The 24,502-nt window shown below is 32.1% G+C and overlaps 2 protein-coding genes across 2 annotated transcripts; both read left to right on the forward strand.

Moving 5' to 3' along the window:
• Positions 1–6,665: 6,665 nt before the first annotated feature.
• LOC124836482 (plant cysteine oxidase 2-like) lies at positions 6,666–10,719 on the forward strand. The gene is made up of 5 exons (XM_047311645.2): positions 6,666–7,439; positions 8,620–8,738; positions 8,838–9,000; positions 9,819–10,037; positions 10,153–10,719. The coding sequence occupies exons 1-5, from the start codon at positions 7,220–7,222 to the stop codon at positions 10,275–10,277; spliced, it is 846 nt and encodes a 281-aa protein (XP_047167601.1). The 5' UTR covers positions 6,666–7,219; the 3' UTR covers positions 10,278–10,719.
• Positions 10,720–21,339: 10,620 nt separating this feature from the next.
• On the forward strand, positions 21,340–23,071 carry LOC148200056 (uncharacterized). Its single transcript, XM_088114001.1, has 2 exons — positions 21,340–22,687; positions 22,765–23,071. Exons 1-2 carry the CDS (start codon positions 21,510–21,512, stop codon positions 23,069–23,071), a joined length of 1,485 nt encoding a protein of 494 aa, XP_087970127.1. The 5' UTR covers positions 21,340–21,509.
• Positions 23,072–24,502: the final 1,431 nt, after the last annotated feature.

Genomic DNA, 24,502 nt, shown 5'->3' on the forward strand with positions numbered 1-24,502 from the left:
TTGGTAAGAACAACATTTATGTTTTGTGATTTTGCTTCCGCGATACTTTTGGAATAAGTTTTATTTTATCCGAAGAGAACGATTTTATATTAAACTATATAAGAAAAATGTTATTATATTTCACACATGACATCCAGTTGGGGGTGTTTCAAATCACATAAAAGTATTGAAATTAATCACAACATGTTGTAAAGAGAGAGATTTTACACCATTTAAATTTTATTAATAATGAATTGTGTTTTGATTTGTATTAAAGAAAAACAAACCAAATATAAGAAGAAATGTCTCAAAAAATACATTGTTATGTATGTGAACCTTTAACATTCCATCACTTGCTGGAGAAAAATATGACATCATCCTTATTGATTAAATTTCCATGTTATAGATGTGTTTACTTAAAAAAAATCTCTAGTTGATGGTTTTAGACTTATATTAATGAATTTGAAAGACTAATAGACAATAATTAAAGTCATAATATTTTAATAGATGTAGTAGACAATAAAATTAAGGTCATAATATTTAATAGTGAGTATTATAAAAAATATGGTAAAATGGAATGGTGTCCAAGTTCATTTATAAAACTTCTTTAAATACATTTTAAATAAAGAGTTTATTATCGACGGAATAAATAGAATAAAAGTGTAGAATCCATTGATAATATGGATTATTTTATATAATTTTTATTTGTAGAATTCGAGTTCACGTAGTTGTATCCATATTTCACAACATTGATGATTTAAATAAAATTTTATTTTGAAATAAATATTACTTGATCTTTACGAAAAAAAGGAGAACGTATTTCGTTCTTGTGTCTCACTTTTTCCTTTAATCAAATAATAAAATACCATCGTGCGAGCTTTTGCTTTCTACCAAAGTTTATATTATATTGTCACCAATTAAATTTCGATACGTAGTTGGGGCAAATATTTTATATTATCAATTGATAATATTATAAGTATGTCTTTTTCAATAAATAAATATTTGTTTCATAAAGTATTGATCAGTGTAACTCTTTGTATAAACCTATATAATAGACGCATGTTACCCTTTTCATTAATATAATGATACGAAGATAAATTGATCAAGTTCAATAATATACGTATCTGTGTACAAATGTTATAAATTAATAATATGTACACATAGATTAAACTCAAATAAACCCCATTTTATCCAAGTCACATACACTATGTATATGTATATATTATCTAATTATATAATTTGGATTATAAAATATGATATACTAATATATAACCCTTTAACAAAAAAGGAAAATACAAAAGGATCATAGGAATTTACAACTTATCTACTTTTGTTTATATATCATCTTAAAGTATGGTTATTCTCGTAATTATGATTCAAAACATAAAAAGATAAAGTTAAATAAGAAATTTTGGTAGCTTAATTGGTAGAAAATTGTGGTGATGGATTCAAATTCTTTTCTACTTTTTTGTTTAAAAAAAATGAAAAAAAAAATTTTAAATATTGAAAGTGGATAAAGCACTGAGATTTTAAAAATCAAATAGGCCAAGTGGTGATTAAAATATTAATATAATAAGATAATATTAAAATAATAAATAATATTAAAAAATTGTTAAATAGTAAAATTTTTGGACTATAAATAGTCATGAGATGGGAGGTTATTCTACACAAAGAGAGGAAGAATCAAGTGAGAGCTTGAGAAATAAAGATGAAAGAGTTAGGAATAAATTTTTAGTTGCAAGAAGAGTAGAGGTTCTGAAGGGTTTTCGGGGAAACAAATTCGGAGCAAGAGAAGTCTGGAATAGAGGTAGGGGAGCTAACCTTTCTATGCTTTTATATTATGATTTAGTATTGTTTTATTACTATTCATGCCTTGAAATTCTGTGTGAATACTGTTAATGCTTATTGTATATCTACCTATGTGGAATTTCGGTGTTAATATTATAAGCTGCTGTTTTGAATCTGTAAATAAGAAATTTGTTAAAAACTAGTTGAGGAACACTTTGGCTAAGGAAAGACTTGGTACTTAAGTTGTCCATTGTGACGCACCTCTCTTTCCTAGAAGTCTACTTGACAAGTTTTTAACTTAAATCCTATTGAACAGATTATGTACTGTTAAACTATTGTGCAATATATCTCGTTGGAATGAAAATGTTTGATGAATTCATGTTATTGTGGCAGATATGGAATTATGAATTATAATTGTGATGGTAGGATAGAGGAATCTTAAAAACCGGAGTTGGTCTATCCCTGATCATAGAGCAGCCCTAGTTAAATCCAATAAGTTGTGATTAGTCATATATACTGACGTTTATGGTGAGTTTGATTCGTCAAACATTTGATTCTTCTCCGGTGACCATTTATAGTGATATTTTAGTATTGTTAATTATCAAACATTTGATTCTTCTCCGGTGACCATTTATAGTGATATTTTAGTATTGTTAATTTATTTATATATTCATTTTGTATGATTTTTGTGATGATTGTATTTTATTATATTGGATTTGAATTTATGCATCCGAACATGATATGAGTATTATGGGGAGATTTTGTAATGGAATAATGTGACTTGAGGAATATGAGCATGGTATGAGTCTCGTGGAGAGATTCATTAATTATATGGTATTTGTGTATATGTTGATGTTGAGGGCCCTGTAGTTGGAGGTTATACTCTAATAATCATCCAGTCTCAAGTAGAGAAGGATGAATTATGTGGTGAGAGGAGTAGGAGGTCCTGGTCTATGTGCCGGTTTTGGACATAGTGTTGAGGACAAACCTTGTGGATGGTATGTAGTATTTTGGAAGTGTATTTGTAAGAAGAAGTAGAAGTCATCACAAGTGCATAACCTCCCATGACCGCTCATGAACGTATCATCGAGATGAGTGTCTACTGTGGTATTGTGGGATGAGTATCTATGATGCGATTGTTATATGATGGTATGAGGGTGTCTGACATAATTATATGAGGTTTGTTGAGTGTATCAAAGTAATTATGCATGTTTTATAAATGATTGGTTGCATGTTAGCTCACCCTACTTGTTTGTGTTTGTGTATGTGCGATGTTTATATAATTCGTTATACGGGAGCATATGAAGGAATGTCGTCTGATTCAGTGCCAATGAAGAGAGAGATAGAAGAATAAAGTAGAAGAGTTCAAGTTATATTTATGATTTTGTAGTTGAGATCTGAGTTTAAAACATGTATAGATATATATATCAACTATAAATTTTCAAATGTGAGATTACGGGATGTTACTTTAAATGTAATGTTACACTATATAAATTATGAATTATCAAGTGTGAGATTATGGAATGTTACAAGACTAATTACTAACCTTTTTTGAAAATTATAAAAAAATATCAAAATACCTAAATGGAGTTAGAGTATTTTATTGCATTTATTTACCAAAGCCTCAGACAATATTTTCTAATGAAATTATGATATTTTTCTTCCATAATCCGTTTCATTATTCAATATTATAATCTAAAAATTAGATGAAATTATTATATAATTATCTTATTTTTTCTCCATCAATTCATTTAATATGCATCTTAAATTAAGTTAAACCATATTATTTATATTAATTACTTCAATCATTAATGATTTATAATATAAATATATTATACAAAATTTAAATATAGAGGAGAACTTATTTACACACAAATTATGAGTTTGGGAATAAAGAATTATAGCTTGAATTAGTTATTTTTTTAGTGAGTGACATTAATTAACATTGATTTGTTGTCATTAAAGTATTTTGATTCTTTATTTGAACAATATCTAACTGTTTGAGAAATTTGCATATTGTTTGAGCCATATATATACAAAAAAGGACATAATTGATTTAATCTCTTCTTTGTTCAAAAGAATATTTGAAACTGCTTAGCTTTCATAAAAGATAGAATTGTTTCTAATTTTTCTTGATTTAATTCACTAACTCCTTGAAGAACTAAAGATTATTAATTACGTTTTAAAAGTATTTAATTCAATTACTTACTGATAGAAAAACTTAAAGAAAGTTGATTAAGTCAAAATAGTTTGTGTATTAATTAATATATTATTTGTGAATTCTATTTATTTTGTTACAAATATTTTTCAATTTATTAAGATTAATAGTACTAATTTTTTTTATTGCATATAATAAATATTGCTGACTTCAAAACTAAAAAAAAAAAAAACTCCCAAACCCTTACTCACCTCTCATTTCTGTCAACCCTTTCTCTTTCATCGTTCTCACTCCAATCTTTTCTCTGTCATCCCTATACTAGCCCCAATTGAAAAAATTAGAAACACCTTGCTGTAACCCCAATTGAAAAAATCAGAAACACTTGTCGTTAAACAATCTTACAAAAAAATGATTTTATAATGAGTTTTGATCTTATAATTTTTGTCTTATCTAATTTTATTCAATTTTCACAAGCAGGAATTGGTAATTGACCTGGAAAAAATCAGAAATACTTATTGTTAAACAATTTCTTACAAAAAATGATTTTATAATGAGTTTTTATTTTATAATTTTTGTCTTATCTAATTTTATCTAATTTTCACAAGCATAATGATATCCGAAAGAATTGGTAATTGGCCTGGAAGGTTTTTTTAGAGATGATGATTCAACATATGTAGATGATGAAATTAGAGAAATTAGTGAAGATGGTGAAATTGAAGAGATCTTGAATGAACCTTTGCCTCAAGGTGAATATGTCAATGACTCAACTCTTTAGAAAGACAAATTGTTTAAAGGCAAGTGTTTCTAATTTTTTCAATGGGCTACAGTAGGGATGACAGAGAAAAAGTAGCGAGAGAGATGAAAGAGAAATGATTGAGAGGAATGAGAGAGGTGAGTAAGGGTTTGGAGGGTTTTTTTCTTTTTTTTTTTTAAGTTTTGAGAATGAAAATTATTAAAATACCCTTAACCTTAAAACTTAGAATCCATGATATATAAAAGTATTTTTGTCTACTATTGGTAAAATGTACTAACTGAAAAACAGGCGTACGCACGTTAGCAAACCCATATATATATATATATATATATATATATATATATATATATATATATATATATATATATATATATATATATAAAGGATAAACATGAAAATAATTTTATAAATACATCATTTTTATAAACGTAATATTTTTAATCATTACATTATCATCAAATTTGTATTGAGAGTTATTTCCATTATTAATATTTTATGATATAAACTTATATATATTTTCTGAAAGTTCCTAAAACGTCTCTTCCAACTAATTAAACAATATATACTCACTCCTTCCTTGATGAACAAAATCCTATTAGACATTTGATATGCATGATTTGATAATGTCAAAGAAAATATGCTCGAAAGAGACTTTTTTTTTTTTGGTAAATATTATATTACCCTAACCGGTCACCGATAGACTAAATTTAAAATAATGTAATATGTCTATAAAATTGAAGAACTTCTTTCTTTTAATTAAGTTAACAGCATATTAATTTTTAGTGCTATTTTTAGTATCAACCAAATGAGAAAACAGTTAACAAAAACTTTTATTAAATTGTAAACCAGCTTTATTAACAGGAGTTTTTCAACATAGTACTATAAGAGGAACTTTCCGCTATATGAATTGTGTTCCAATATCCTAATTGAATACATTTCATTCTTGACTTTAGAAAAACTTTATTTATATTTTTTGTCTACAATAATTTTTTAAATGTATTTTATTTATTTATTTAAAAAATTTAGGCTCAAATTCTCCTTTATAATAAATTTAGCAAAACTGGCAAGAGTAACTTGTCTATCAGTAAAATATAATATAAGAGCATTCACATATTTGTTTATTCATTGGCTTTTGAATTAAATTATTACTTCTATAAATTATGTAAACTTCCCTGAGAAAATATCTGAACTCATGGAACTCATAGTATGATCAATGGAGTCTCAGATGTGGGTAGATTAATTAATATAACAAAAACAAAAATGCAGAACTAGGTATCCAACATTAATTAAACACAACCAATCTATGAGGTTTCCCACTTGTGTTGAACAGAACATTTCAAAATCAATATATACATTATATATATTATTGGCTTCATAATTTTGCATTAACAAGAGATAACGAGGAATTAAAATAGTAGTGTAGAGTTTGAGTTTCTTTTTATATGAAATTGTGTTAAATATTATCAAATAGTTATTAAATAATTAAAATATTATCCTAATCCTTGTTTTATGCAACGGATTCTTCTATCTAAAATAACAGTAACTTTAGGGTTTTATAAAATTTTAAGTCAATTGATGTTTTTAGTTTTGGTTGAAACATTACCTTTTTATTTTAAAATATCTATATATTAATTAATTTTCTGTCAGAATAAAGATAAGGCATTCTTAAAAGTAATATATTAGTTATTTTTAATCTATAGAAAACCTAAAATTACAGTTACTGAAACCAATAAAAAAAATAAAAATAATGAAAGCATAGGTGGAGAAGGTTCCTGAAACATTAAATAATTTGTAGGGTTGATTGAGTGTGCGATAAAGGAAAAAGAAGACGAAAGAGAATAGATTAAAGCAGAAAATGAAAGAGGAGTATATACTATAGACTATGCAGATATTGAGATGATACTCGCAACATTAATATAAGATATTAAATGATGGTATATAATAAATTATATATATAAAAAAACCCGCTGTTGAAACAGCCCACTGGAATGGCAAGCATGGCCCCTGGTTTTCTGATTTGGCTTCCAAAAACCAACTGTTTTTCTCTCTCAACTAACCCTGCCACCACTTCTTCTACCTCTTTTATATCAATATCAATCCACATTCCTTACCCACCACTGCTTCACCCACACAATTTTCCAAGCCAATTTGTAAAATTTTCACATCAATTATTGTTATTATGGTTAGTACAAGCATCATCTAAACCTTTTACCCCTTACACCAACACAACACAACACCACCAACAACATCAAACTGTGTAAAAAAAAAGAAGAAAAAAGTACAAAGAGAAACCAATACATATATACACAGTTACACAAACTCTACCCTTTAGTTCATATTATTAAATTTTTTTTAACTTGTCATATTATACCCTTTTCCTCTGTTTTTGCTCTGTTTCTTCTTCTGGGGTCTTTGTTTTGCATTTTTGAGAGGCCTTTGGGGTGCCCATTTTGTGAATTTGAGGCTTTGGAGGTCTTGTGACGTTGCATTATTGAGTTGGTGTGGAAAGTTGAGACCTTTTTTGGTGGGGGTGGTTTTGGATGGGGATTGAGAAGGCCTTGGCTGAGAGAAAAGGACGAGAATTTTGTGGAATTTCAAGGGAAACCATTGCCAGCAGCAACTCACGGCGGAACCGGCGGCGGCAGAGGAAGAAGCCGCCGGTTCAGATGCTCTTCGAGACTTGTAAGGTTGTTTTTGCCTCTGCGGGTACAGGCTTTGTCCCTCCCCCTCAGGACATTGACAAGTTGCGGTCTGTTCTAGGTACTATACCATGTTGCTGTTTTTCCCTTCTTCTTTCTTCTTTTTAGTTTATGATTGTGCCATGTGTTGTTGCTTGTTATTGGTTGCTTTCCCCCCATCTGGGGTATCAAAATTTTGATCTGGAATGAAAATGTTTAAATTTGTGAGGTTTTCATCTTCATGTAAAATGTAATCTCAATTCTAATGTGGCACGGTGAAATGGGTTGAATTTTTCTCTAATTATTGGAATTATAATAATTTAGTTTGGTCATGGAGTTTGTATTGTTGGAGGGATCAATAAAAGGGTGGGTGTATTTTATTTATTTAGTTGTCTATTTTATGCTCCCAATTCAATAAAATAATGTGAATAATCAGTGTATGCTTTTGGCAATTGCTTCAATATCACAAATTGCACCAGACTTATGTGGGGTTTATGCTTCTTTTATATTCTGATTTTGTGTCTTAACGTGCATGCATGTGTCTTGCAAATATGCACAGAGGTTTCTGCATTGGCTATCAAATAAAAAAATGCTTGTTATCATGTGCTTGTTGTGTCCCCGGGCTAGATATATATTGACATTGAACTAATTTCAGTGTCATGTGAACTACGTGTTTGATTCTAATATGAATGACATCAAGCATAGTGAAATTCTTTGCTTCTCTCTCCTCCTTTTTCTCATGTGTCCATTTGGATAATTTTGATTCTCTATATCATAATTTTGGGCTATTTAGGTGATAAAATTAGCTAGATTAATGGTTAATGAAGGTTTGCAATCCTATTATTAGGTGGGAGACAAATTAACCAATCATTGGATTTGATAACTAGTTGAATGCTTGTAGCAAGTTTTTTGTATGATGATGATTGCCAAAGAGGGAAAATAAAAATTATTCTGTTTTGGAGGCCTAGCACAAAACTCCCATTGTTCAGTGGGAGTTGTTAAACATAGGAATGTTACTCTTAGTTGGTTTTATATGTCTGAACCATAATTAATGCATATAGTGAACTTTTGTTGTATATATGTTTCTTTGGAACCGCTAACTTGCTTAATCAGTTGCCTGGACCACACGTAGCTCTACAGTGTTGCCAAGAATTATGAACCAATTGTTGTAAACTGTTCTTGTTTTTTTTTTTTTGTGAGTTTTATTATATGTGTGCCATGCAAAGCATGCAATGCAACTCTTGTGGTCTCTCTTTGTGCAGATGGAATAAGGCCAGAAGACGTTGGTTTGAGACCTGATATGCTGTATTTCAGGACTAGTGCCGCTCAGAGAGTGCCAAGAATCCAGTACCTGCACATTTATGAGTGTGAAAAGTTCTCGGTATTTGCACATGCTAAACCTGAAACTGATTTCATGGTATGAGAGTGAGTGTTGTTTTTGTGTAGATGATGACTTTGTTTTGTTGTGTGGTTTTTTCAGATGGGAATATTTTGTTTACCACCTTCCGGTGTTATCCCTCTTCACAATCATCCTGGGATGACGGTTTTCAGTAAACTACTTTTTGGCACTATGCACATCAAGTCATATGATTGGGTCGTTGACATGCCTCCTGAATCTCCTAACATCATTAATCCTTCAGAAAGTGAGTATCTTTTTCTATTGTCAAGTGTACTTTTAAGACATGTTTCGATAACTGTTACATGTCTCTCAAAAAATGCTTTTAGAACAAAAGATGCAAAGCTTTCAGTATCTAACTGCACATTCAAGCCCCATGAATAGTGACAAATATATAGAAGGTGGTGTTTAACTTTCTATACATGCCCTTCTGTGTTGAAGGTGCTGTTTGGTTTAAGAATTTGATTTCGTAATGGAAAAATGTACCTAGAAGGAGTTTTGTTGCCAACTAGAGTTATCTCTAGACAAACCTATGGTGTGTGTGTGCATTAGGAGCTTCCTATAGTAACCCCAACAGAACTCTCAAATACTACACAAACTTCTCCAAACGCAAAACCCTCTTTTACTTCTTTTCATCTCAGAATGATGTGAATAATTTCCTGATCAAAGATTGATTGCTGTGGTTTATGGATATGATTGATGGTCATATCTTTGTCGACTTTTATTATTGTGTCTGAGTTCAAGATGCTTGGTGAAACATCTTCTCAGATGATTGTTGTATTTAGTCAATATATCTCCCAAGTTTCTTTCCTTTCATGCTGAAAGAGAAATGGCAATGACATGCTTTTTGACCTGCCTTTTTCAACACATCTTTATTATTGTTGAATTTCATGTGTCTCACTGAAAATAGAGTGGGATCCACATGATTCAGAGGGCCCCACATAAAAGGGGAATTGCTGAATCAGAACCAGTTGCTCCTTCATAGTATTTCGTTTTTTAAAATTGTTCTTGTAAGCACACCATCTCTAAGAGAAAACAACTAATCTTTATACTCTAATTGTGCAGGCCAAACTCGTGAGATGAGGCTAGCCAAAGTTAAGGTTGATGCTGATTTCACTGCTCCTTGCAATCCCTCCATCCTTTATCCAGAAGATGGTGGCAACATGCACTGTTTCACAGCAGTGACAGCATGTGCAGTTCTAGATGTGCTTGGTCCTCCATATTCTGATACTGAAGGCAGACACTGCACATACTACCACAATTTTCCTTTTTCCAACTTTTCAGGTATCTTGCCACTAATGCATGAATGCATGCACAATTACAAAATATCATATGAGATTAGTGAGTTTTATTGTAGTTTAGTGATTGATAGATTCACATTTATTTTTTAAATTTTCAGTGGATGGATTATCCATACCAGACGAAGAAAAGAGTGCTTATGAATGGCTACAAGAGAGGGAGGAACTTGAAGACTTGGAAGTAAATGGAAAAATGTACAATGGTCCAAAGATTGTGGAGAGCTAAATTGCTGATAATCATATCTTCTCACATCACATACACTTTCTTCCAGTTCCTGTGTTTACAGATAATTTTTTTCTGTCAATTTCTTTCTTTTTCAAGTAGAGAAACAACTCCTGTGTTCTTCTTGTACCTTTTTTGTTTTTGTTTCTGTAGTGTTTTTGTTTTCTTTTATGCAACATGAAGCACTTGCCATGCACTTGGTGCTGTTTTCAGTCTATAGTTCTTTTGTGTACATACCAAGAAACAGAAAAGGACAAAACTCACTGAAAATTAAACTCAATGATGGTGCAATGCAATTAGCTGATCGAGCCTCGTTTTGTAGGCTAGTTGGTTATTTCATTCAACTCAATTTTTCTGATGATTTAAATTAGCTACTGTGTACACAATTCATGTATTAATAACTCGGTATGCAATGTTTCAGTAAAGCTTCGTTTTTTAATGATCATCTACACATTTTTCTGATGAGAATACTAAGCTTTGAGCTGTTATTTATGTGGTACTATCACAATGGATCATGTTCAAAATAAAGAGGGGAAAATAGCTTTATACTCGATTTACCCATCCTTTTTTTGCTATTTATTGTGGAAACATTTTCTATGCAGCAATTAAGAATATAATTATGTAATAATATAGTATAGACCTTTTCTTTATCATACATATATATGCACATATCATATTAATAATACATAGTTTAAATCATTTTAATGCATTATATATATTTGTTTCCTTTAGACCGAACCATCAATCATAATAACTTTTATTTTAAATTATATTATTATTATTAATTTTGATATCTTAGTCATATTGATATTTTAAAATCTATTAATTATTTATCATCATGTAAAAATATATTAAAAAGAATAAATATAAAGTATGAGAGGATTATACCTAATTCATGATGAATAATAATTTTAGTATATATATATATATATATATATATATATATATATATATATATATATATATATATATATATATATAACTTTATCATTTACGTATCATTTAAATTTCATTACTAATAAAGATAAAAAAAATGACAAACTATTGTAAAATACAAGAAAAACACCATAATATAAGTTAACAAAAAGTATAAGTAATGTTTATATGGATACTGTCGATCCACAGAAATGCAAAGAGTTCGTTTAGAATGGGTAAACTTAGATTAATCCTTGGCCTTTAATCGTTGTGAAGATTATAGGTTAATTGGTTGTGAGGTGAATGAATTATATAAAGAATAATTAAGCTAGGTTATTGATAGTTCAAATGATTTTCTTTAATGTTATATGTGTTATCTGTGAGAATAGTTTCATGCATGCATGCATGATGGTGACATCATATATATATATATATAGACATATATATGTGTGTATATATAGCTATCAAACTAGCCACGTAGCTCCCATGGTATATGCATCATAGGGTATAGCTGTTGGAAAATGTTGCATGATAGAATATTGTTATATATGTTTTTGGTTATATAGTTTATTAGGTTTTTGACCTTTAATGGACAAGGAAAGGTGAGAGAGAAGATTGAAGCATGTGAAAGATTTCATGCACGTGATAGAGACATGAAACATTGGATGCAATTTGAAGCTAGCTAGAATGTTTGAACGTAAAAAGGTGGCTCTTGGAGCAACAAGAGGGTCCGAAAAAGAAAACATTAGCGGAGAAAATAGAAATCGTTTTCCATTTTTAAGATTCGTTCGTACGAGTTGATGCAGATAACTTAATTTTCGTACTTATCATTTTAAACAAATAATTTAATTACTCATAAGATGTTTAAACTATGAACCAAATAAATTATTATATTAATTAAATAAGTATTTTTGGTTCCTTGATCTCATCAAGTTTGTATGGATTCACAACAAAACTGCGGGGTTTTGGCCCAACTCAGCCTTTGCGATGAACAACGAATTATTTAATGTTTTTTGTGCATATCAAGATATCATGTACCTTTCTTTTGGATATACATACATACATATACATACATATATATATATATATATATATATATATATATATATATATATATATATATATATGTTTTACCATTCAAATTTTAAAATCTTACACATTTGATTTTTGCTTTAAAATCAGAATAATGAAAACCAAAATATAAAATGATGGACTGAAATAAAAAAAATTAACTACTTTCTCTGATTAATTATAGCAGCCCAAAAATATCTTTCTATTTTTAATGACTTTCTTAAATATTGGTATCAAGTTTCATTTCAATGAAGAAAAAGTTATGAACAAAACTTTCTTTTTAAATGATATTAATTAAAAATATATTCACTAATACCAAAAATTAACTAATATTTTTATTTATATTTTGAGTCTAGAGGGATTAATTGATAATGTTAGGGTTTTCGTTTCCCATTTTTCTTTCTTCATATGGATATAGACAAATGAAGTGAGCTTGTTTAGGTAAATTGGTTTGAGATGGTTTTTGGGAAGAGGGTTTTTTTCTCTTTGTTCATTTCTATGGTTTTATTCTGTATATTCATCGGGGTGTGTAAAATACAAAATTAAACTTAGACTTTTACTTTCTTTGTCTTAGTTGTTCTCTATTTCGGATATGATCCGGGAATTTTTCAAATTGTAAAATTAAGAAGTTTTTTTATAAAAAGAAAAGAAAAGATAGTAGCTTTTAGGTTTAATACCTCTTTTGGTCCCTCGAAAGGGGGCAAAAGTTCAATGTGGTCCTACCTTTTTTTAGAAGTTCAATGTGGTCCCAACTTTTGTAAAAAGTGTGCAATCAAGTCCTTTTTGGAAACGGCGTTGAGTTTTTAACGGAGCAGCTGACAGGATGGACTGAAGTTAGCTACGTGGCTGTGTGTGGGTAATACGTGGCTGTGAGAGGGTCATACGTGGCTGTGAGAGGGTAAATGTGAGAATATTACTGAGGTTAAGAAATCAGATGTTAGGGTTTGAGTTGCAGAGAAATTGGTAATGTGGGATTTATCATCGTGGAGGAAGTGTGTTGAAATCTGAAGCGCGAATTGGATAGCGGAAATCTGAAGCTCAAATTGGAAACCGCAAATCAGGTTAGGGTTTATGTTTGATAATTTTATGACATGTAGTTGTTGTATATGTTATCACTGTTGTCGTTTTATAGGGGGTTTAAGTAGGGGTGAAAAGTTGTCTTGTTTTGATGGTTCATAGTGGTCCCATAGATATTAGTTTAACTTAAATTAGTGGTCCCCGTTTGCATTTGCAGGGTTGGGGTAGGGATGGGTGAAGACATGTTTCAGGTTGTGGTCCATCACGGTGGGACCTTGATCAAAGAAGTCCCCTTTAAGTATATGGGCGGGGAGATAGTTTATTGGGACGTAGATCCCGATAAATGGTGTTATTTTGGAGTATTAGGTTCACTTAAAGATCTGGGTTACATGGAAGTAAAAGAATTATATTACAATATCCAACATGTTTTACATAAGCTTGATGATCACTACAAGAAAATAGCTAGTTACCCGCGGATCATTATATACGGATTAAATCCGTATGTAATAAACGTATTATATACGGATTTTACATACGGATATTGGGAAATCCATTATATACGGACAAATCCGTATATAATTAAAAAAAATTTATATACGGAGGATCCGTATGTAATTGGCGTACGTAATAAAAAAACAAGTAAAAATGAAAGTGAAAGCTCCAAAATTTCCCACACTCTGAAAAAAAACATATCTTCTCCCTCTTCTGTCCTCGAACCTTCAGTCCAGTTCTGCCTCTTCTCCCTCTTGTCGAAGCTGCAGTCCACTTCTTTACTGCACTCTCTTCTCCGCTGTGAGTCCACCTCGCCTGCAGGGAGGCTCTTGTTCAGTGAAACCCGCACTCGACGTCACTGCTCGTAGATTCGGATTTCATTTGTTGAACACGGTGAGTAATCGAAGCTTTGAGGATTATTTTTGTTTTCGTTTTCTCTTTTTGTTCTTTGGAGGTTTGAAATTGCGACTTTGGAAACCCTAGGTTGGTTTCTTCGAAGTGGTAGAGATAAGCTGGAGTTGTAGTTGCGTTTTGGTCCTGGTAAGTTTGAATCGTTTAGATTTGAGGTTTATTTGAGTTATCTTTTCTCTCGGTGTTGTTACATTGTCCTATTTTTGCTCGTTGTTGTTTCGAGGTTTGAAATCGCGAATTTAGAAACCCTAGGTGATGGGGTCTTCGAAGTGGAAGAGATAAGATCGAGCTGCTATTGCCTTCTGCATTTAGTAAGTTTGAATTGCTTATATTTTGGTTTCGTTTTATTGGTTGTTATTGAAAATGGGTCTTGACGAAAACTAGTCACTGAAAATGGTTTGCTTCGTTTTGGGTGCTTTTATTGCTTTCAGATATTATTCATCATGGTTTTGACAATCATGTTAGTGGATCCTATTTTGTCAAAAAAGTGGTAACATGGTTTAAGTTTGTCATCCTCTGTTTGAAGTTGTTTCCTGGTTAGGTCATGTAATCATTAATTAGATGTTTGTGATTTTATTCTGCTATAATATCTGTTTATTTTTTTGTTGAAATTTTATTTTGACTTTGATACAGGAGCTGAAGTGGTTGAGAAGTGTGGGGTACCTCATTGGGAAGGCTTAAAGTGTTGTACAGTGAAGCAAAAGAGCTAGGTACTGAAGCAAGGTATGTTTACTCTTGAGTTTTGCTGTGTTGTTTCCCCCTCTTTTATGTTTAAAGTCCTTACTTGACTTCTTATGCAGTTTAGCATTAAATTGTATAAAGTTCATTTGAACTTCCTGGGAGAATTTTAATAGAACAATAGAGGAAGCTGCTGGATCAATCTCAAGGTTAGGAGAATTCTGGTGGTGTAGAGAAAAGAAACTAAGAAGAGCCAAAGTAAGTGGCGCTAAACATTATCTTTGATTCTGTGAAATATGGTGTTATGATTATATAATGGGTGAATGATTCTTTCTAATATGATGAATGCAAATTAACATGTACTTTGATTAGAATAAGGTTTTAGTTATGTTTAGCAATATTTGTATGTGACGTTGTGAAATTGGTCCGAATAGGGGTTTCAAGCAGAATAGGAAGAGTTTGATAGGTTCTCTAGGAACATTTAATTAATTGATTGATTAAGGTGCAATGTTGTATGATTGCTGGAGAATTTCACCTGATATAGTTTATAATCCAGAAAACCACACCATTAACTGACATTTTGGTTAAGAAATGAATATTTAGTAACCAAGGTAAGTAGTTCAATGCGCTTGGAATTGGTTAAGTGCAGGTTTGTTTAACGTGATAGCAGATATTGCGGTGTTACCTCTGGTTGCAAGTTTAATATATAGGTTTGTTAAGTGCAGGTTTGTTAAGAAATATGACATAACCTCTTTTTTAAATCCAACACCCATATAGGAAATATTAGAAGACCGCTCCAACTGCTCCTCTGATATTCCAAAAGGTATTCTCATAGTAGTGTTAAGAAACTAGAAGGCATGAATATTAAAAACTACTAAAATATATAAACTGACTGGTAAAGAAATGCACAACTAGCTAAAACTTGGAGCACTCAACTTTCATACTGAAGAACCACTTTTCAGAAGGTAACAACTCTCTAACTTGTGGCTTATGACAGTAGAAATCATAACTTTCTATAGAGATTTCACCCAGTTTACTATTTCAACTTCCTTCATTTCCCATAGTCACATTGAAACCTATTTCTACCAAGAGAAAACGAGAGAGCACCTCTGTATAAAAACTCATCCCTCTACATTTTCCCTTTATACTTCCTAAAGAAAGTAAACAAATTAAATAAACATATCAATGTGTATATATATATATATATATATATATATATATATATATATATATATATATATATAGAGAGAGAGAGAGAGAGAGAGAGATATATAGAGTGAGAGTAAAGATGTTACAAAAGAGGAGTTGAATTGATTTATTGGTTAGGTTTAGAATGAGAAGTAGTGGGAAGGAAAATATTGGTAGAAAAGAGGTAAACAGGAAGTGATATGGATTTGGATTGAAAATGATGAGTTAGGTATAATGGAGATAGTTATTACAGTTAGAGTAGTGTTAAGATAAAGATACGTTGGTGTGTTTAGTTCCCATCTTTATCTTCTTTTTCTCTCATCCCATCAAACTATAAAAAATAAATAAATAAAAATTAATACAATGTATTATATGATATCTGAAAGCAAAGAAAAGAGCCTGAGTAATGATTCCTCAAGATAATGCATCCATCTTAAAGTCAAAGAAGTCCTCTGGTTCAGAAGACTATGCAAGATCGTTGGCCCTGACAATTTTTCTTATTGCTGCTCCTGTTGCAGTTTTCTGTGTCTATGTTGCCAGAAAACTAATAAATGATTTTTCTGATCACTTGGGGATGACCATAATGGCCATTGCATTATATTCACAATTTATGTGAGATTCTCTTTCTTTGCTTGTTATATGCATACAAACGTACACCAAGCATACAATTTTGTTCTTTGACCCTATATTGTTCAGCTGTATTGATTTGGCACTTTATTTATAATCTTGAGAAACATTTCTTTATGTTGCCACTCACACATGCTTGTTTGAAGTAAGCTATAAGTCGGGATTAGTTAATGATAGGTTCAGTATAGTTTACAATAGAAGGAAAAGACAAGGTAGTTGGTACAGTTGTAATTAAATAGGTGTAACAAACTATTATAAATAGTCTTATTAATGAGGAGAGTGGACAGTTTTATGGGTTTAGCGAGAAGGATTGTGAAGATCTTGGCAGGAGATTGTTAGCTGTATTCGATACTCCTACAGGTATTACTCAATCTTGTATGTCAATGACGGTTGTGTTTTAGTAACTTATCTCTCATAATCATCTTTCTGAATACAGAAAAGGACTGTATTGCATGTTTTTATAATTTAAGATATATTATCTTGTAAGATCTTGTAATATTATGTTCATTTTTCAGTAATAAATTTATGTGTTGTTCTGGTGTTTATAAAAAATGGCAGCTCTTGTTTCTTGATTGCCCCAGACCTTACATTTTAACCTTGATTCTTTTCCCAATTATATTTACAACCCTTTAGAAATTACACAGTTAAAGAGGACCTATCAAATATCCTATACATACACTGTATAAGAAATCAAAGAATGATCTTGTGTTGTATTTTATTGTGTATTGAATAAGGCTATTATAAGTCCTTAGACCAGGGAAAGCCTATAAGAGGGTGGTATAAACCTTAAGCATTTCAAAATATGAGCTTAATTAGATAAAGGGAGCTATATGTGGATGCATATAAAATTGAATACATATATTGACTGATTAGTTCCAATCATAGGAGAAGAATTTGTGTCACCATTAGATAAAGGGAGCTATATGTCACCATTAGATAATTACCCTCAGTTCCAATCATATTAAACCAGCACTATAGATGTCGAATTTGTGTGACGAATTCAAGTGTTTAAAACATGAAACCATATTACATGTATTTACATATAATACTTTTATTCAATTTTAGTTTTGTCCAGTCATGTGCAAAAGTGTTGCAGTGTTATTCTGTCATTAATATTTTGATTCTGTTCAGCTGTATTTTTTTTTCTTTTTCGATTTGGTTGTGCCTTAAGTAGTTGCTAGCTCTCTGATTGATCATATAAAGAAACGACATCATGTCCAGCTTTGATCAGTTGAGCCAAGTAGCATTGCACATTTTGGTTCCAGTAGCAAACTGTCCATAAACTGTACTTTCTGCATTGAGTTGTTATAATCTGCTTTGGTCTAGTTTTCTGGTGTTTCAAGCTTTGACCAAATCTGCTTTATGAGTCTAAATGTGTTTAAACTGATTGCAAACTCATATTAATCTCAGAAAAGCAAAATGACTGGTTGAATTCCTCACACTCTGATTTCAAAAATCTGCATCAATATTCTTCACTGGTTTGAAGTTGTGCTCACTGTTGTTGGTCAGATTTTGTGGTTTTGAATCTTGGTACAAGTGTGTTTACTATTGTTATACATGTTTCAAGTAGTAGCAACTCTTGTTAATCACTAAAATGCAAAATGCATACCTGAGTTCCCTACTTTCAGTAGCTTGTCTTGTCTTTGTTTCACAATTCTCCAATTCAATTTCTGGTCTGCTTTGGTCAATACTGTTTCTGCTCAGTTTTGTTGTGTATAAAGCTTGAGACAAGTTTCTTTTATGATTTTAAGCATGTCTCAAGGGATAGCAACTCCAATCAATCACAGAATTGAAAAATGAATGGTTGAGTTGATTAAATTCTGGATTTCAAAACTGTCACAGTTTTAAATAAAGTGTTTGCACCGTGCTTGCTGTCTTTGTGTGGTTTTAGGTCACTTTAAATCTTCTAGCTGATATCCTGTAGTTAGATCTAGTGTTTAGGCATTCTTTGAGTCTTTATTTGAACCAGCCAGCTTTGAATGTACTGTTTTATTAAATCTGCAAAAGTTTTCAATGCATTTTTCGGCATTTTAAGCAACTGCTGCTGTCATATGAAGCCACTGGCTGTGTCTATGTATTCTAACCAATTGAGCAAGTCTATGTTGTCATTTCAAAGTTGTGTGCAATGTTCAAATGGTCCTTGAGAAGCCTATATGCACAATTCACCTTTAAACCATCACATTTTGCTGCATTTTAAGCTACAACTGTTGTGAATTATAGAATATGATTGTTTCAGTGGAGTTTAAACATTTGTGCATGTGTCTTTTACCGTTTGAAAGTTGTAGTTACTGTTCATTTGGTAAATTTGACACCAGTAACATGTGTTCATTAATCTGTTCTTTTTACTGTTTATTGTGTGATTTACAGGAGGTAGTGTACGGAGGTGTGATTAGGGAAAAGCCAAGAAGCAAAGAAGATTGTCCACAATTCCTGAAAGGTATGCTTAATGTTATAGTCCTAGCATTTTTGTAGTAATAAGTAGTGTTCTTTGTCTTGACTCTGATTTATGTTAATCATCAGGTCAAAATTTCCCCCAACGTTGTAGTAAAACAGTGAAATCAAAACTCAAGTAAGTGGTTCTAACCTTTTATTTGGATCTTTTTGCCCAAAATAATGTTGGAGTTGTGATGTTTTCTTGGATTTTAGTCAATGAGTTTGTTTTCTTTAATCTATTTATTTATCTTCTATTCTATTTTATATATTTAGCATTTATAGATATAATTATTAATTTGGTTTCTACTATTGGCTATCATGCCTTCTGCCATATTTTTATTTTGTTTTCTTCTACATTATAAATAATGAGTGGTAGATCATGATAGAACAATGAATACCTTGAGGGACTAACCAGCATGGATCACCATAAGTCGTTTTCCCATCAAAACCACCAATTAGCAAATTCCTTGGATAAACAGGTTAACTTCATAAAATTAGACTTCTGAACAGGAACCATAATCTTTGATTTCCACGGACACAAAATGAAAATAACAAAGACTCCCTCATGCAACTAACATACATAATCTGTTTTTCTCCCTCAACATTTAGCCAAATCCCCAACCGTATTTTGCAAGTCAGAAATGTATTTGCAAGGATGCCAAAGATCATTAACAAGTTAGCTTTAACAAAATAGATTGACAGACAACAGTTATAATGGTTAATGCCTTGCTAGCTCATTTGTAACGTGTCCATCTCCTCACTCCACTAACACTATTATTCTTTCATGATCTTTTTCCACAGCATTGACACCAAAAAGTTCTACTTTCTTCATTATTTGTATCAACCCATGTACCCCAACTCACTCAAACCTCACTTCCACTCCTCTCATACTTAAAACTCGTTCTTTTCTCTTTAAACAATGGAAGAGAATACTCAATACTCTCTTACCCGCACTCTTGGTCAAAGAGTATAGATAAGTGCCCCACCAATGTATACTTAATGCAAGAGGCTAAAAACAAGATATCCACAATATACATGGTTTTAAAGTGTATCCATGACACTTTTTCATACACAAACAACACCCCAAAGTATCCAACCATGTGTACTAATTATAACAACATCACTTTTCAAGGAGCAGTGATGGAAATTCAATTACTGATTGTTTAGTGTTGAACTTTCTTATTACTTTTCCTTGAAGGAAAACTTGTAATACATAATTAATTTAGCCTTGGATTAAGTAATGGCTAATTTGTCGTTAATTGATATGTATACAGAACATGGATCAAGTTCCACCAAATCGTTCATGGATGTACGATAGGTGTTATAGAGGAAGAGGTGCGTTGAAAGAGTCATTTGTATTGGGTGTTGAAGAGTTTATAATTAAGGCTTGTGAACAAGACCGTTATCAAAGAGATGAGGGGCTTCGATGTCCATGTTCAAAGTGCGATTGTACAAAGATTTTGAACGAAAGAGTTGTGAAGGTTCACCTGTATAAAAACGGTTTCAAGCCTAATTATTTCATTTGGGAGGATCACGGGGAAACCATGCAAGAAGCTGATTTAGATAATGATGTCACTTTCAGGGGTGTGGAGACAGAAGGTGAACCAAATGAACAAGTTATGACGATGGAAGACATGGTCCATGATGCTCTTATACAAAGACAACCCTTCCAAGCATCAAATTCTTCTAACATAGAAGAGGCTCCAAATGAAGAAACTCAAAGGTTTTATAACCTTTTGTTGGAGGCAAATACGCCTTTGTATCAAGGAGCATCAGACTCCAAATTATCAATGTGTGTGAGGCTTTTAGCTTGCAAGTCCAATTGGAATATTCCTAACCAATGCATAGATTTTTTTGCAAAAATGCTTTTGGATGTAACACCACACAAATGTGGTTTACCAAAAACTTACTACGATGCAAAAAAGATAGTGTCGAAGCTGGGATTACAATCGCAAAGGATTGATTGTTGTGTGGATGGTTGCATGCTATTCTATGATAATGAATATGGTAAGATGGATGGAGCGTTAGTTGAATGCAAATTTTGTGGGAAGCCAAGGTATCAACAACACAAGACAGGAGCAAGTTCAAAAAAAAAAAGTTCCCGTTAAATCCATGTTCTATTTGCCAATAATTCCAAGACTTCAAAGACTGTATGCCTCAAAAGAAACTGCAACAGAAATGACATGGCACCATCACAACAGGTCATCAAATGGTGTTTTGCGTCATCCGTGTGATGGAGAGGCGTGGAGGCACTTTGATAGAGTACATCGTGATTTTTCCATTGAGCCACGCAATGTTCGACTTGGTTTATGCTCCGATGGTTTTAATCCATATGTGCAGGCGTCATCTATACCATATTCGTGTTGGCCAGTAATTGTCACGCCGTACAACCTACCTCCAGAAATGTGCATGTCTAAACCCTACATGTTTTTGACTTGTCTCATTCCGGGGCCATTCAATCCAAAAGTACGCATTGATGTATACCTAGAGCCCTTGATAGATGACTTGAAAAAGTTGTGGAGTGGTGTCATAACATACGATATTTCAAGGCGACAAAACTTTATCATGAGGGCGATGCTAATGTGGACAATTAATGATTTTCCTGCTTATGGTATGCTGTCTGGATGGAGCACCCATGGTAAATTGGCTTGTCCACATTGCATGGAGCATTCAAAGGCTTTTAGATTATATAATGGGCGAAAAAATTCGTGGTTTGACTCTCATCGGAGGTTTTTACCAAATGACCATGCCTTTAGGAGAAATAAGAATGCTTTCAAAAAGGGGGAAGTGGACATGGAAGACGCGCCACTATATTTGACGGGAACAGAAGTTTGGAATAGAGTTAATGGTTATCCTAAAGTAACTGAAAATGGTGCACCAAGAATAGATGGATACGGTGAGTGGCATAATTGGACGAAAAAAAACATCTTTTGGGATCTACCATATTGGAAGGATAATTTGTTAAGGCATAATCTTGATTTCATGCATATTGAGAAGAATTTTTTTGACAACATTTTTAATACTGTGATGAATGTCAGTGGAAAGTCAAAAGACAATGAAAAGGCCCGAATGGATTTAGGCTTGTATTGTAAACGAAAAGACTTGGAGCTCAAAACTCAGACAAATGGAAAGATGTACAAGCCAAAAGCTAATTATACACTTTCAGTAGACCAATCAAAACAGGTCTGTCAGTGGTTGAAAGATCTTAGGATGCCTGACGGATATTCTTCTAACTTGTCAAGGTGTGTTGATGTGAATAGGGGAAAGGTCATTGGGATGAAAAGTCATGACTGTCATGTGTTTATGGAATGCTTACTTCCTATAGCGTTTAGTTCTTTACCGACTCATGTTCTCAATCCCATTACAGAAGTAAGTCATTTCTTTAGAGATTTATGTTGTACAACATTGAATGAGGTCGACCTTCGGAAGATGGAAGAAAACATTCCAATCATTATTTGCAAGATGGAGAGAATATTCCCCCCCTCATTCTTTGGTTGTATGGAACATCTCCCTGTACATCTTCCATATGAGGCAAGACTTGGTGGACCGGTCCAATATAGGTGGATGTACCCATTTGAAAGGTGACAATATCTCATTCAACAGTTGAATTTAGATGCAACACATATTGAAACTAACATACCACTTTCTTAAATTGTAGGTTCATGGGATATGCAAAACGTTCAGTTAAGAATAAAGCTAGGGTTGAAGGATCAATAGTGGCATCATATTTGCACAAAGAAACAACTCATTTTTGTTCACACTACTTCAAGAACTTTATGTTAACACCACAAAGCATGAGAAATGAAGTAGACACTGAAGTTGAAAGGACAACATTATCAGTGTTTGACGAAGGTGGTCGTCATTCCGGGAGGGAATCAACTCATTGGCTAAGTGACGAAGAATTGAGATCAGCTCATGTTCATCTCTTGATCAATTGCAATGAAGTTCAACCTTATCTTCAGTAAGGCTCCAAATAAATTGCATTTGTCTATGGATTTTGTTTTCATCATATTAAATTGATATTGACTGAATATTCTCATACCTATGGACAGCTCATTCTTACATACCTATCAACTTTCAGAGTCAAACAGTTCGACACATATACATGCAAATTTCCCATTGTGGTTCAGGGATCAAGTACAACTTATCAAATTCTTCGACATAAATTTGTTATTCACATATTGATTCATTTTTAATTATATTGAATAGGTTCATATATTTTTGTAGGTTCATAACGATCCTTTAAGTGTCAGAAACCAACATCTTAGAGATTTATCACTTGGTCCTTTAAGATGTGTGAAGGAATGGCATACCTACTTTGTCAATGGATATAAATTTCATACCCATGCATGGAGCCAGGGCAAGAAGACTATAAATAGTGGGGTTCATGTTAAAGGCCTTACAGAAGGGGGTGAAGATGATTTCTATGGTGTCATTAAGCACATATATGAGCTCGAGTATAATACCTCAACCATTGAGAAGAAGATTGTATTATTTTATTGTGATTGGTTTGATCCATCAAGAATAGGGACAAGAGTGGATTCAAAGTATGGCACTGTGGATATTCGAATGGATAAAAGATATATCTTGTTTGATCCTTTTATAATTGCACATAATGTAGAACAAGTGTATTATGTACCATATCCTGCATCGCGCACCGACAAACGGGATTGGTGTGTTGCAATAAAGACCAAACCTAGAGGTCGTATAGACTCTAATGAGGAAGATGCCATTGAGCCATACCAAGTGGAGGAAATGTCACATGTTAATGACATCATTCAAGTTGAAGAAGTTATCCGATTGCAAGATATAGAAGCCGGTCTTGAAGAAGTGGACCCCAACAATGTACCATCAGTTCAACGCTATATGGATGAAGAAACAAGTCAATCGGAAGAAGAATGCAGTGAAGAGGGACAAAGTGAAGATGAGGATGAAGATTCATTTCACAGTTCTAGTAGTGAATAGAGTTACGATGTGTTCGTGTACCCATGGGTGATCATAAACCCATACTTGTAGAGGGGAGAAAGAAGAAGTGATGAATTCATTTATGTAATTTCAATTTCCGTGTTATTTTGATTAGGGGTGGGCAAAGCATACTGTACTACATTGTATTGTAAAATTTTATAGTTAACTATAAACTAGTTTAGGAAAACTGTAAAACTGTAATGTACTTAAAAACAGCTCAAAGTAACTGATCTGAACTATTTTTTAGTTCAGTACAATTCAGTTAACTGTTTTATTCATGAAAATGTAATATCTTTACTGGTTTAAACATCACATGATTTTTACAAATAAATCTTTTATATTTTAATCTTCAAGAATATAAAAGATTGGATTATTCACCTCCTGCTTGCAAACTGTAGATCTATCTATCCATCTTTTTTTGTTGTCTTTTA

The sequence above is a fragment of the Vigna umbellata genome, chromosome 4 (assembly GCF_029865625.1).
Source record: "Vigna umbellata cultivar VRB3 chromosome 4, Vumbellata_1.0, whole genome shotgun sequence".
In the NCBI taxonomy this organism is placed as follows: Eukaryota; Viridiplantae; Streptophyta; class Magnoliopsida; order Fabales; family Fabaceae; genus Vigna; species Vigna umbellata.